The following is a 13,025-nucleotide window of genomic DNA, read 5'->3' as shown; positions in this document are numbered from 1 at the left end:
ACTCTACGTGTTAATTTGTCTATTTCTCTTTTTGCTTTTTTCATTTTGTTTCCTGTATTCTGACACTCTGTTGTTGGCTGCATACAGTTAAAGAATGCTATGTGCTCTTTATTAACAGAGCCCCCCGTAATGATGAAATGTACTTTTTACCCCCTGACGATATTCATGGTACTAAGTCTAATTTGTCTGACAAAAATATATCCACTTCCGCTTTCTGGTGATTAGCAGCTACCTGGGAGATTCTTTTCTGTCCTTTCACTTCTCGTTTATCTGTGTCTTTGTATTAGCGTGCATTTCTTGTAGACACCATCTAGTTGGGACTTGCTTTTTTATCCAGTCTAAAAATTTTGCTTTTAAAAAAAAATTAAGTTTTATTTATTTTGAGAGAGAGCGAGAGAGAGAGCGAGAGAGAGAGAGAGAGAGAGCATGAGCAGGGGAGGAGCAGAGAGGGAGAGAGAGAATCCCAAGCAGGAGCTCAGTGCCGGGCTTGAACTCAGGCACCGTGAGATCATGACCTGTTAGCAGTTCCTACGTGGTTTACACTGTGCACGTTTAACTTCTCCGTCTTACTTTAAATAATATGACATCACTTTATGTATAATGTAAGCTCTTTACAGCAGTATATTTCTATTTTTCCCTCTCATCTCTTCAATTATTGCCACACATTTTACTTCTACATGTTATAAATGTCACAATCCATTGTTATTATTTCTGCCTCAAACAACCATCTTCCTAAAAGTTTTTAAATCTGAAAAAAAAAAAAGGCTTTTACCCGCCTATTTACTTTTTTCTGTACTCTTCCTTTCTTTGTGCAGGTTCGAACTTCTAAGTATCATTTTCCTTTCGTCCAAATAACTTTAATATTTCTTGTAATGCAGGCCAGCTGGTGATAGATTTTCTCAGTGTGTGTGTGTGTGTGTGTGTGTGTGTGTGTGTGTGTGTATAAAGTACTTTGCCTTCAATTTTAAAGGACTTTTTTTTTGCCGGTTGTTAAATTCTAGGTCAATAACTCTATTTTTCTTTTCAGCACTTTAAAGATGTTGTTCCATTTACTGAAGCTTGGGAGAAGACTTTTTTTTTTCTTCTGGCTGTTTTTTGGGGTTTTTTTTGTTTGTTTGTTTGTTTTGTTTTTGTTTTTTTGTTTTACAAATGTTCTCTTTCTTACTGATTTTCAGTTATTTGGGGCATGGTGTGTGTGTGTGTGTGTGTGTGTGTGTGTGTGTCCTACCCGGGGCTTAATGAACTTCTTGAATCTGTGGGTTTATAGTTTTTATCAATTTGGGAAATTTTGGCCATTATTTCTTCAAATATTTTTTCCATCCCTCTCGTCTCCTTCTGGGATTTTGATTACTTATAACTGGATCACTTAGTATCTTCCCACATGACTCTGCAGTTCATTTTCCCCCCTATCGTTTTGCTTCATTTTGGATAGAATCTACTGCTGTCTCCCCGTTCATTTATTTCTGCAGTGTATCATCCAATTTTATTCTACTCCAGTGAAATTTTCATTTCAGGGAGTTTCATCTCAGTTCTGTTCCTCTCTTCTTTATATTTTACATTACGTCCTCGAGGATAAGGATCATATTTATTAATAGTGGCTTGGAAATCCTGTCTGCTGCTTCCATCATCTGCCGTTTCTGGGTTGGTCTATTGACTGGTTGTTCTGTGTGGGAGTCCTATTTCCCTGCCTATTTGTATGTCTAGTAATTTTTGATTGCTGGCTGAACAGTGTGAATTTTGGGTTTACTGCTAGATTTGGTAGTATTCCTATAGAGTTCTAGTTGGACATATTCTGGTGACAGCTAAGTTATTTGTGAATTGGTTTGATCCTTTCACGTCTTGTTTTAGAACTCCTTCAGGGAAGATTTGGAGCATCCTTTATTCTAAGGCTAATTTAGCCCTGTCTCTAGTGCAAGCTTCTTCTAGGATCTCTGGTGAGGGCCCCACAGACTCAACTTGGCCTATACTCTACCTGGAGGGAACCTGACTGATTCCTGGCCTCAGGTGAACTGGGGGAGGCCATTCTTGCCTACCTTTCACTCCACACATGCACAGGTTGGCCAAAGAGGCCTTTTTGTTTTGTTTTCTTAAGTTTATTTGAGAGAGTGAGTGAGAGCGTGAGCACATGCATGAGCAGGGAAGGGCCGGAGAGACAGGGAGAGAGAGAGAGAGAGAGAGAGAGAGAGAGAGAGAGAATCCCAAGCAGGCTCCACACTATCACTGTGGAGCCCGACACGGGGTTCAATCTCACAAACCACGAGATCATGGCCTGAGCCAATAACCGAGAGTCAGACACTTTACCAACTGAGCCGCCCAGGTGCCCCCTGGCTTTCGCCAGAGACTTAAGGGAGCCCCTGTGCAGACCTCTGGAGATCTTACTCTCCGGAACTCTGCCTTTTCAATTCTAGCCCTCTTGGCCTCCCCAGTCTCATTCTCTTCATTTCAGCAAGATAGCCAGTCTCTGTCCGGATCCCCCCTTGCGGGGCTGCAGTCCAGAAACTGTCTCCAACATACTCAAGGGGAATCCTAAGGCATGTTTCTGGAGCTTCTTCTCTGCACAGTTCTCTCCTGCAAATTCCAGCCATCTGTTCCCCCCCGCCCCGCCCCCCCCAACTCTTTCTCCTCAGCTGGGTGAGACTTCTGCAACGTGGTCTAGAAAACGCCTCAAGGTAGAAAGCCAGGACAATCCCAAGGCTTACTCCCCTTGCTTTCCTTCTTTTGGGATCACAGTCCTGCAATGCCTGCTGTCCAGTCCACACATAGTTGTCACCTATTGTCTCCAGTGTTCTAGTTGTTTATAACAAGGGGGTTAAGTCTCATGTGGATTACTTTATCATGGGTAGAAGCAGAAATCTCGTTTACTTCTCAGTGGTTTTCAACCATAAAATTGTGGGGTCGTATGCTCAGTCGGCCTCCTCCAGGAGAATGTAAGCCCCATGAGGGTAGCAACTGTGTTACTGAATGCACAGTGCCCAACACCGGGCTGCAACACGGTAAGAACTGTGAAGCAAACGACGGATTATTGTAACCCTGGGGCTAGGTGTTGGCCCGAATCGGCGGAGGGAGACACGATGAGGGGGTGGAGGGAGGGAAGCGGCACAGAGAGAACTGCCAGGGCCCATGTGGTTGCCAGACTTGCATTTGGATCTCATTTCCAGCCAGGACCATTCCCACATGCTTACTTGGACCCGGACATTTTTCACCATACGAGACTGGCAAAAAAAAAAAAAAAAGTTCGTTCTGTGTTAAAGCAGTAGACTGTGTTTTCCACACGTTCTGTAACATAGTTAGAAAATTTTTAAATAATTTTTAGAGACCCTCACACATATTACTGTCTATGGTTTTATTGCCTAACGAGTTCTTGGTGGGCATAAACTTCAGATGGCTGTGGTAAAGGCAGCCAAGTGACGGAATCATCTTCTCTGCAGTGTCCTCCCAATGTCACACAGCCCGTGTGACTTCTGTCCCCCAAGGACCAGGGCGTCAGGTACCACTAACTCCTGCCCTCCCTCTCCTCCCAATCTGCTCAGTGGCCCCCGGCTGGTGTTACAGAAGTACCTGGATTAATCCAGTAGGCTTTATAGGTGTTGGCTGATGTGCAACTTCAGTTGCACCAAATGCAACCAGAGACGAGCCACAAAAGAGCTAACCAATGCTGGCCACGGGCCACCTCTGACCTAACCCACCAGCTGAACAAATGAGTCTCTTGTCTGAAGTGAGAGATCAGAACAGACCTCGATTATGAGAGATATCAAATTTCATGCAAGCAGGCACTTATGGCATGCGATCGCCACTGGTGCACTCCAGATCTGCTGTCTGTCTTTCTCTTTTTTTTTTTTTAAATATTTATTTATTTTCTGAGAGCGAGCGACAGAGTATGAGCTGGGGAGGGGCAGAGAGAGAGGGAGACACAGAATCTGAGGCAGATTCCAGGCTCCGAGCTGTCAGCACAGAGGCCGGCGTGGGGCTTAAACCCGCAAACTCGTGAGATCATGACCTGTGCCGAAGTCAGCCGCTCAGCCAACTGAGCCACCCAGGTGCCCCGATCTGCTGTATTTCTTTCTGCTGCCCTACTTCCCACCTCCCATCCTCCCACAGGCAACCAATCCATTTAACTCTCCGTGGTGTGCTTTGCTGAGAGAAATCCTACACTTTCAGGTAGGAGTTTCCTCAATACGTTGCTTTACGGTTAGTAAACTTTTATGCAAGAAGTCTTCCCTGAGGTGCCTGGGTGGCTCAGTCGGTTGAGTGTCCGACTTCAGCTCGGGTCACGATCTCGCGGTCCGGGAGTTCGAGCCCCGCGTCGGGCTCTGTGCTGACTGCTCAGAGCCTGGAGCCGGCTTTGGATTCTGTGTCTCCCTCTCTCTCTGCCCCTCCCCTGCTCATGCTCTGTCTCTGTCTCAAAAATAAATAAAAACATTAAAAAAAAAAAAAGTCTTCCTTGCTCTGGGTCACAAGGCACTTCCCTCTCTTAGCTTTACACCTTTATCTTTCATCCTTTGGTCTTGAATCCAAATGGAGCCCATCTTCTTCTTCTTCTTCTTCTTTTTTTAATTTTTTTCTTAATGTTTATTTATTTTAAAGGTTTTTTTTTTTAATGTTTATTTATTTTTTAGAGAGACAGAGACAGAACATGAGCAGGGGAGGGGGAGGGAGAGAGGGAGACACAGTATCCGAAGCAGGTTCCAGGCTCCGAGCTGTCAGCACAGAGCCCGACGCGGGGCTCGAACTCACGGACCATGAGATCATGACCTGAGCCGAAGCCAGAAGCCCAACCGACGGAGCCACCCAGGCGCCCCAATGTTTCTTTCTTTTTGAGAGAAAGCGAGCACCAGCAGGGGAGGGGCAAAGAGAGAGAGAGACGGAGACGCAGAATCCGAAGTAGGAGCCCATCTTCCATACAGCGTTGGGTAAGAATCTGTGCTCACATCTCTCCCTGGGGTGAGCCTCCCTCCTGCCAGTCTGTCGTGCCACTTTGACCCTCAACGGAGGTCTCATATACACACGGCTTTGTCCCGAGCTCCCTACCCTATTTCACTGATTTGATCATCTATCCTCAAACCAATACCCACAAACAACATTTCGATGGCCTTCTAACGTGTTCCTAAGTGACACAGCAAGTCCCCCCCTCTTATACCTCAGTGAGCTATCATTTCTCCATCCACGACTTTGTGCCAATTTGTCCAATTTCTCAAAATATCCAACCATGATTTTGGTTCACGTTGCGCTAACTCTTACAAAATGATTCGGAGGGAATGAACGTTTTGATATCACAACATTAGCCCAGCCGGGATCGTTCAGATCTTTTTTCTACGTCTTCTGTCTCCTTTTCACCGTTTGAAAGAAGTTTTTGTATACCTGTTGAAGTTGATTCCTGGATACTTTATGTGTTTGACGGCCATCAGGAGTTGGTATGTTTCTCCTTAAGTTTCTAGTTGGTATTGCCACTCTAGACGCAGAAGTTGATCTTCTATCCAGGGCTGCTCACTCGTTCGCTGCCTGACTTTGGATTCAGAATCACTGAGGAAACACCCCCCAAGGTGTTTCCCTCTTGGTATCGAGGCACCTGCAAGGCTGATAAGTTCATCAGGAAATTGCATATGAGCACAGGCTCAGACTGGAGAAAATGCTGGAAAAGCACCATGAATACCCCCACCCCAACAAAGGATATCCTTGTCCCCCCAGATTCAACATCTTCTTCCTGCCTCCACAACGCATCCAGGTATATTCTGCCTCTACGTTGATGGCTCCTTCCGGCAGAGAAACTTTATACATACGTGTATGTAATATAGGGATATTAGTATCACATACTGAACTATCGTAAGCTGTCAAACCTACGAGCCCGGGAGTTATTCTGCCTCCTCTCACAATGCGTCCACACGATAATCCAAATACTTGCGGGTCTCAGAACCTTCACCATAATCAGCAAGTCAGCAAGTATAGTCACTTGCTGGAATCTTGGGCCCACGGTGCAGGATCGTAAGGCAGAAGTCTGTCGGCCTGGATCACCATTTTCCTGAGAGGTATTAGTTTTAAAAGTTTTTTTTGATCTGGAAAATTGACATCTAAAAATTCCCTTCCGGGGCGCCCGGGGGGCTCAGTCGGTTGAGCGTCCGACTTCGGCTCGGGTCACGATCTCACGGTTCGTGGGTTCGAGCCCCGCGCCTGGCTCTGTGCTGATGGCTCGGAGCCTGGAGCCTGCTTCGGATTCTGGGTCTCCCTCTGTCTCTGCCCCATCCCCGCTCATGCTCTGTCTCTCTCTGCCTTAAAAATAAATAAAAACATTAAAAAGAATCTTTTTTTTTAATTCCCTTCCATCTGTAGTTGGTAACTTACCACCTGCACTTTAACGGATGCAATAGGACTCATCGGCCATGCTTAATCTTGTTATTTTTTCCAAGGAAAATCCATTTCAACCAGATTCAAGGTAAAAGCTTTCTGGGAGATACCATCTGCTCTTCAGTCAGTCATTGGATGCGATAAGCTCATCTCTGGGAACCCCTGCCTTGGCTTCCTGGTCACCTGGGGGCTGTACAGGAGCCCTCCCTCTGGGGTCCGGTCTACCCTTCAGCTACGGGCCTGTGCACCTCGGCCACCGCCTCCCACCACCCTGCAGGGGGCGCCGCGTCAGGCCCGTGCCCGGTGGGCTTCTCGAAGCCCACGCTTGCTTAACTAGCACCAACCCTCTCTTCTCTGTGTGCAACAGCAGTCATCCGGAGGGGCTTCCTGACTCGAGTAGAGCCCCCAAACAGACACACCTCACATATTTTAAATGGCTTTATTAAAGGCTATTAATATAAAATACAACCAAGTTACAAGTCGTAAGAATTCTTTCATTTTTTGGAAAACGTGTATCAAAGAAAGGGAGGCGCGAAGAAAGGGAGGGGGGCTCTGACATCCACGTGGGGTCCGGCGCACGGTGAGGGCTGGGCGACAGACCCCAGCTGTTCCCAAGTGGACAGCACTCCCAAACCCAGAGAGCGGGGTGGGGACCCTCCCCCTCCCCCCAAGTGGAAGAACGGAAACTGGTTTCTGACTTCCTGGGGGAGAGTTTATGAAACACCCAAAGTCACCCGAAGCAAGATGCTAAATCCTTGAGCTAAATCCCAGGTGCGCAGAAGGGGGGGCGGGGGACACCCCAAAACCAAATACCGGCTTCAGCTGAAAAGTGTGTCTTTTTAAAATAATAAATATAAACGTCTGGTTCTAGGAACTTCATCCTGACACAGGGGGTGGGGAGGAGGTGGCCAACCTAAGAGCTGAATTTTTCCTTACTGACCATCTTTACAAAGACCGCCCAGGGTTACGACCAGGATCCGCAGGTCAGGCGGGATGGGGATTCGCCAGCCTGTGTCCTCCGGGCCCCTTCACGTCTCCTTCTCAGAAGCGGAGCAAAGCCACACGGCTTGAGGATTTCCTAAGTTGTGACTTTACATTTCATCTCAGGAGGCTGCCCCATCATGAAACATTAAGCCCTGTCGTAAGAGATAACTAAACACTCGGGGTAGCGGGCCCTGGGCGGCACCGGGTGACGCAGAGACTTTCAACAACCCCCTGCGTCCCCGCAGCCCCCTGGGGTGGGGGGCGGGGCGGGGGGACGTGAAAGGAATAACCGGGCTTTAGGAGAAAGTCGGAAAGGCCTCAGAATTGTCTCGCAAGAGGACAGACACATCACTGTGGGCTAACTGTCCCCAGGTGCAGTTCCTCCCTGGCCACATCAGCGTCAACGAATATAAACTCACACCTGGACATCTCTCTCTCTCTCTCTCTCTCTCTCTGTCTTTTAAGGAACCCTGTTTTCAAGCGCAGGCTCTAAAACAGTGCACTGCCCTCCAGGCTGGAAGTGGAGGCAGGTGGGAAGCCCGGCTCTGAGGCTCAGTGGCTGACTCGAGGGGCTGGCACCCCGGCTGGGATTTCTAAGTTCCCTTTTCCGTCCCCGTCACGTTCTGAGCCTTTTTTTTTGCCCTTGGACGTTTCAACTAGCCTCAAATGGTACAAGAAGAAATCTGTATTTGCCATAACGCAGCCAGTCACCAACGTAGGAAGGTCACATCCACAACCCCAAGGGGCCAAATGAGGTTCAGGGACATAATGCGATTGGCAGAAACCCAGCCAAAAGTTGGCCAGGCCGCAGCTTTGGCAGGAATATTCCTGGGGAAAGTAAGGCGCCACGTGCTTTACCCTGGACGCCGTGGAAACCACTTAAGGATGTCGTATGAGACAGAAACGTATTTTGAAAAAGACACACCTTGGTACTGAAACCGGGCGCCCACTCGCAGGACTCACAGGGGTTAAGGCTTCAGGTGAGGAGAACACAGTGAGAGGCAACGTGTAGATCACGCTCGGGCACGTCCAGCAGGGGGCGCAGCTCGGGGCCAACGGGCAGGGCGCAGGCTTCCCAGGGTAAGGGCCACTCTCCTCCTCGCCCTGCCCCACCCACGCCTGGGGCATGGGCCACCTTGCCCAGGCAGCCTGGGGGCCACCTCCATCTGAACCGCAGCGGGCAGCAGTCTGGCTCCAAGAGACACCGTGGACAGGACCGCAAGGGTCTCCAGGGGGCGCTGCAGAGACGACTCCTTCTGCTGGTGGTCGGGGATGGCAGAGAGATCCATCAGCAGAGTCTAAGCAGTCCTTGGGATGAAGGACGTCCACTGCCCCTGCCAGCCTCCTGCTGGAAGGTTCTACCGCAACCGATCAGAAGGGCTCTGTCCTCCAACACCTGCCACCTGCCCTTCATTCCTGCAGATGCCCCGGACCCGGGAACACCCACCGGGGCCACAGGAGGAGCAAAGAACCTCCAAACGGAAACCAGTCCACGCCCAAGAAGAAATGGAGCCTCACAACCTCTAACTCTACATACAAAATAATGACAAGTTAATACAAAACTTTTAAACATGCAACTCTTCTTAAACGACGATGAACAGCTTGAGTACGTATCAGGGTGGCTTAAAGACCATCTCTGCTATGTGCCAACAGTGGGGTTCCTGGAAATGACATGAGGGTAGAGCGTGGCACACGATGCAAGGGGCGTGGCGTCAGGAAGCCCTGGGCATCCGGGAATGCTGGGTGGGGAGGAATCTTCCCGAGGTCACGGCCAGCCCGGCACACTGAGGCCACCACAGCCGAGGGCATCACCGACAGCCACCCAGCAAAGCGCACGCCGCTCATTTCAAAAGGGGAGAGGCTAAAGGAGAAAGATGGAAATCGCTTTTATGGTTTTGGGGACATCGATGAGAAAACTCTTTCTCCGGGGAGGGGGGAAAACCGGGTGGAATTGGGAACAGAGGCTTTATTCACGAGACCTACTCAATGCCTTAACGGTCGTTTAAAAATTCCAAATGTAAAACTTCTGTTTATCAAATCACTGAAAATAGCATATATATCTGGCCTTACCAAAAAAGAGAAAAATCTGGAAATCCGGACAAGGCGATATTTACCAGTTTCCAAATGATTAAGAAAAGAGCGTACAGAAACCAGGAAAATACACAGGGAAATATTGCCCTTTTTTTTTTTATCCTCCTCCGCCACACCACTTTGGAAAACATTTAGGGGTTCTTGGTTTTATTCTTATTATTTGGTTGTCTGATACATTTTACCAGTTGTCCAGAAAATCAAATCCTGTCTTCAAGACGACATTACTTGAGGTGACCTGCGGAAGGGACAGAAACACAGCAAAGTAAGATACATTTTTTTTTTTTTTTTTAGTTATGTATAATCTAAAAACAGCATCTCATTTAAATTGACCCAAATGAGATGCCTTGCTTTTATCTCGGAGGCTCCCTGACCTCAATTTGCCTCGGTGCTTGGCACCAGAAAATGAAATAAACTTCAGGGTGAGCTACTCGCTCCGGGATCCAACACTTCTCCCCCCTCCGTCCCCAGGCAGGTCTGAGAGCAAGTTTACAGACCTACCCACAGAGAAGAGGAGAAAAATGTATGTCCTCTGTCCGTGCAGGGACAGGCATGTTGGAATTGAGTCATCATGGAATAAGAGGACAAATGACAAAGACAGTCTTTCTACTGCTTTCTAGCACAAGCACGGGGGTCCGCCGGCGGGCTGCAGCCCTCCCGGGTGAGGACAGGACACCGTGACACCCCACCCTCCACGTAACTGGCCAATGGCAAACTGCCTATGTGGAGACAACGAGGCAAAGGACTAAGCACATTCACAGGAAGCCTGTCTCGGGCCGGTTTGGCCACATCCGACACTGATGCAAAGTGGGCCTTCAGGCAAGCCGTCCTCTCTCTGCTTTCCTACCGGTTTCTTCGGTGAGGTTGGCCATTTCCCTCTCTGCTTTGCACTCAGGAATCCGTTCTTCCCGAGGATTTCACGTGCCGTCTCTGACTCTGCCCTCCCCCTCCACTTTCCTACGTCTCTGCGATTACGACTCTCTCATACTCTACACGTCAGAGGAAGAGCCAGGTGCCGGGTATGAGAGAAAGATCACTGCGGAGGCACGGAGGCCAGCCTGGCACGTGTGCCAGAAGGAGGAGGCGGGCGAGAAGGGTAGAGACACAGAATGGAGCCAAGAGATGGGGCAGGGTACCACAGGAGGCAGGGCAGGGAGGGGCCGAGAACGCTGGCTCAAGACGGTGGGGACTCTGAAAGAACGAGCTAGAAAGCGGAGGTGCGGCTGGCGGAAGGCAGGCGGAGCTCCTATCACAGGGCCCCCCCCCCCTTCTTCGGGAGGACAACTCACAAGGCCACCTGCTGAGAGAGGAGCGGAGGCACCCGGAACCCCATTCCGGGAAACACCCAGAGGACGACCACAGCTCAACGTGACAAGACACAGCTGCTAGAACTGGACAAGGGATCGGAAGAGACGTGCCTCCAAAAAAGAGATACACAAATGGCCAAGAAGCCACATGGAAAGAGAGTCGACATCGCCGAGTACTGGAGGCCTGCGAATCCAAACCACGAGGAGACCCACAGATACCATATCCCAGCCATTAGGGTGGCTACGACCAAGAAGGAGAGAGAACACGTGGCGGTGAGGATGCGGAAAACGCGGCCTTCTTGCACACTGTCGTGGGGAAGCAAAATGGCACAGCCACTGCTGGAAACAGTATGGCGGTTCCTCAGGAAGTTAGGCACAGAATTACCATACGATCTACCAGTTCCTCTTCTGGCGATATATCCCAAAGAATGGAAAGCAGGGACTTGGGACAGATACTCGTACGGCCGCGTTCACAAGGAGCATTATTCACAAACGGCCAGGCAACGGAAGCCACCCAAGCGTCCATCAGCAGAGTGAATGGACAAACAATGCAGGTAAATCCATACGGTGGAATATTATTCGGCCTTCAGAAGGAAGGCAATTCTGACCCATGGCACGACGTGGGTGAACCCCGAGGCCATGACGCGGAGGGCAACAGGCCGGTCACAAAGAGATGGACGCTGTCTGATTCCGCTTACGTGAGACGCGAAGAGTAGTCAAATTCGCGAAAATATAAAGTAGGATGGCGGCTGCCAGGGGCTGGGGGAGGAGGGAATAGGGAGTCGGCCGATGGGTGTGGAGTTTCATCTTCCCAGATGAAAGAGTTCTGTGGATGGATGGCAGCGATGGCTGCGTAATAACGCGAACGCATCTCGTGTCACGACCCCTGGGTCTACAGAATACTCAATATGGCACATGGTATGTTACATGTATTTAACCACAACAGACATTCTTTTACATATGAGTTAACAAGGGGAAAAAAAAAAAAAAAAGACAGCCAAAGAGTCTGCTAACATGGAGAAAACCAGCAAGGCACACACAGAGAAGGGCTTGTGGTGGGGTGGCCCCCAGGCGTGTCCATCTGCCTGGCCAATAAGTAACTTCCCCAGGCTCCAAAATCCAGACCCAATCCTAAAGACCACTCTTTTCCTCCCTCTAGCCATCCTCGAGTGGGAGCAGGTGGTCTCTTTTGATCCCTCCTGCCCTCCCTGCCTCGGGACTCACACAACGTGTCTGACTGCCAAGAAGCACTAATGTTCCCCGGGGTGTGCCGTCCATCTCTGAGATGGACGGGACACAGGACCTTGTCTGTGGTCTCACCCACGTACGTGAGCTATCCATGATTTCCCCCCAGAAATGGTTCTCAGCCATGCCTGCACCCAAACTATGGCTTTGTTCATCGTAAACCCACGTCTCAAAACCAAGGCTTCCCGGGGCGCCTGGGTGGCTCAGCCGGCAAAGCGTCCGACTTCGCCTCAGGTCATGATCTCACGGGTCGTGGGTTCGAGCCCCGCGTCCAGCTCTGTGCTGACACCTAGCTCAGAGCCTGGAGCCTGTCTTTGGATTCTGTGTCTCCCTCTCTCTCTCTCTCTCTCTCTCTGTCCCTCCCGTGCTTTCTCTCTCTCAAAAATACATTAAAAAAAAAAAACATTAAAAAAAATTAAAAAAAAAACAAAACCAAGGCTTCCCAGGAATTTGAAATATAATGACTTTTGGGGTTGTTTTGTTTGTTTGTTTGATGCAATCCTCCAACACTAGATCCCTTTAAAGTCCTAACCAAACACTGGGCTTTCTCTTCACTGTCTCAGACCAACTGGTAAAGACAATGGTCGATTTCTTCCACAAAGAAATGGGAAAACACTCAGAAGGCACTCGCCCTTATTCTCCTACACCCTTATTCGCCTTCACGACATACTCCTCCTCCTCACCCGGTGACCCTCTCAGATCTTTCTTTTGCTTCCCCCCCAAAAGAAGTCCTTCCTTAGGATTCCTCGCTGGACACATAACCCTACCCTGCTTGGAAACGAGTAGCCGCCAATCACTCCTTGAAGCGAGAGTTTCCTGCGGCAGTGTGGCCGCTCTTGGGGGAGGCTCAGGGGTCCTGCCTGCTTCCTCCGTGCCCCCTTTGGGGCATCCGCCGGTCCCCTCCTCCCCAACACCCAGCCCAACTTTATAGACCCCTCGGTGGAGGGGGGCGTCCGAACCCCTCCCACACTGACCGCCTCCCCCCTGCGAGCTCCTGTGTTCACCGCCCTCCTGCGGTCCCTCCCCTACCTGCCCTCACACACGTGGGGAAAGGCAGCTGGC

The 13,025-nt window shown here is 49.7% G+C and overlaps 1 protein-coding gene across 1 annotated transcript in view; it reads right to left on the bottom strand.

The window, feature by feature from the left end:
• Window positions 1-6,779: 6,779 nt before the first annotated feature.
• CD2H1orf198 (chromosome D2 C1orf198 homolog) overlaps window positions 6,780-13,025 on the bottom strand; it is a 30,681-nt gene continuing 24,435 nt past the window's right edge. Inside the window, exon 4 of the mRNA XM_042960629.1 lies at window positions 6,780-9,649. Within this exon, the coding sequence (XP_042816563.1) occupies window positions 9,593-9,649 (57 nt within the window). The 3' untranslated portion in view covers window positions 6,780-9,592. The remainder of the gene's footprint in view (window positions 9,650-13,025) is intronic.

The sequence above is a fragment of the Panthera tigris genome, chromosome D2 (assembly GCF_018350195.1).
Source record: "Panthera tigris isolate Pti1 chromosome D2, P.tigris_Pti1_mat1.1, whole genome shotgun sequence".
In the NCBI taxonomy this organism is placed as follows: domain Eukaryota; kingdom Metazoa; phylum Chordata; class Mammalia; order Carnivora; family Felidae; genus Panthera; species Panthera tigris.
The sequence above is the reverse complement of the archived record's forward strand: the minus strand, read 5'-3'. Positions and strand labels throughout refer to the sequence as shown.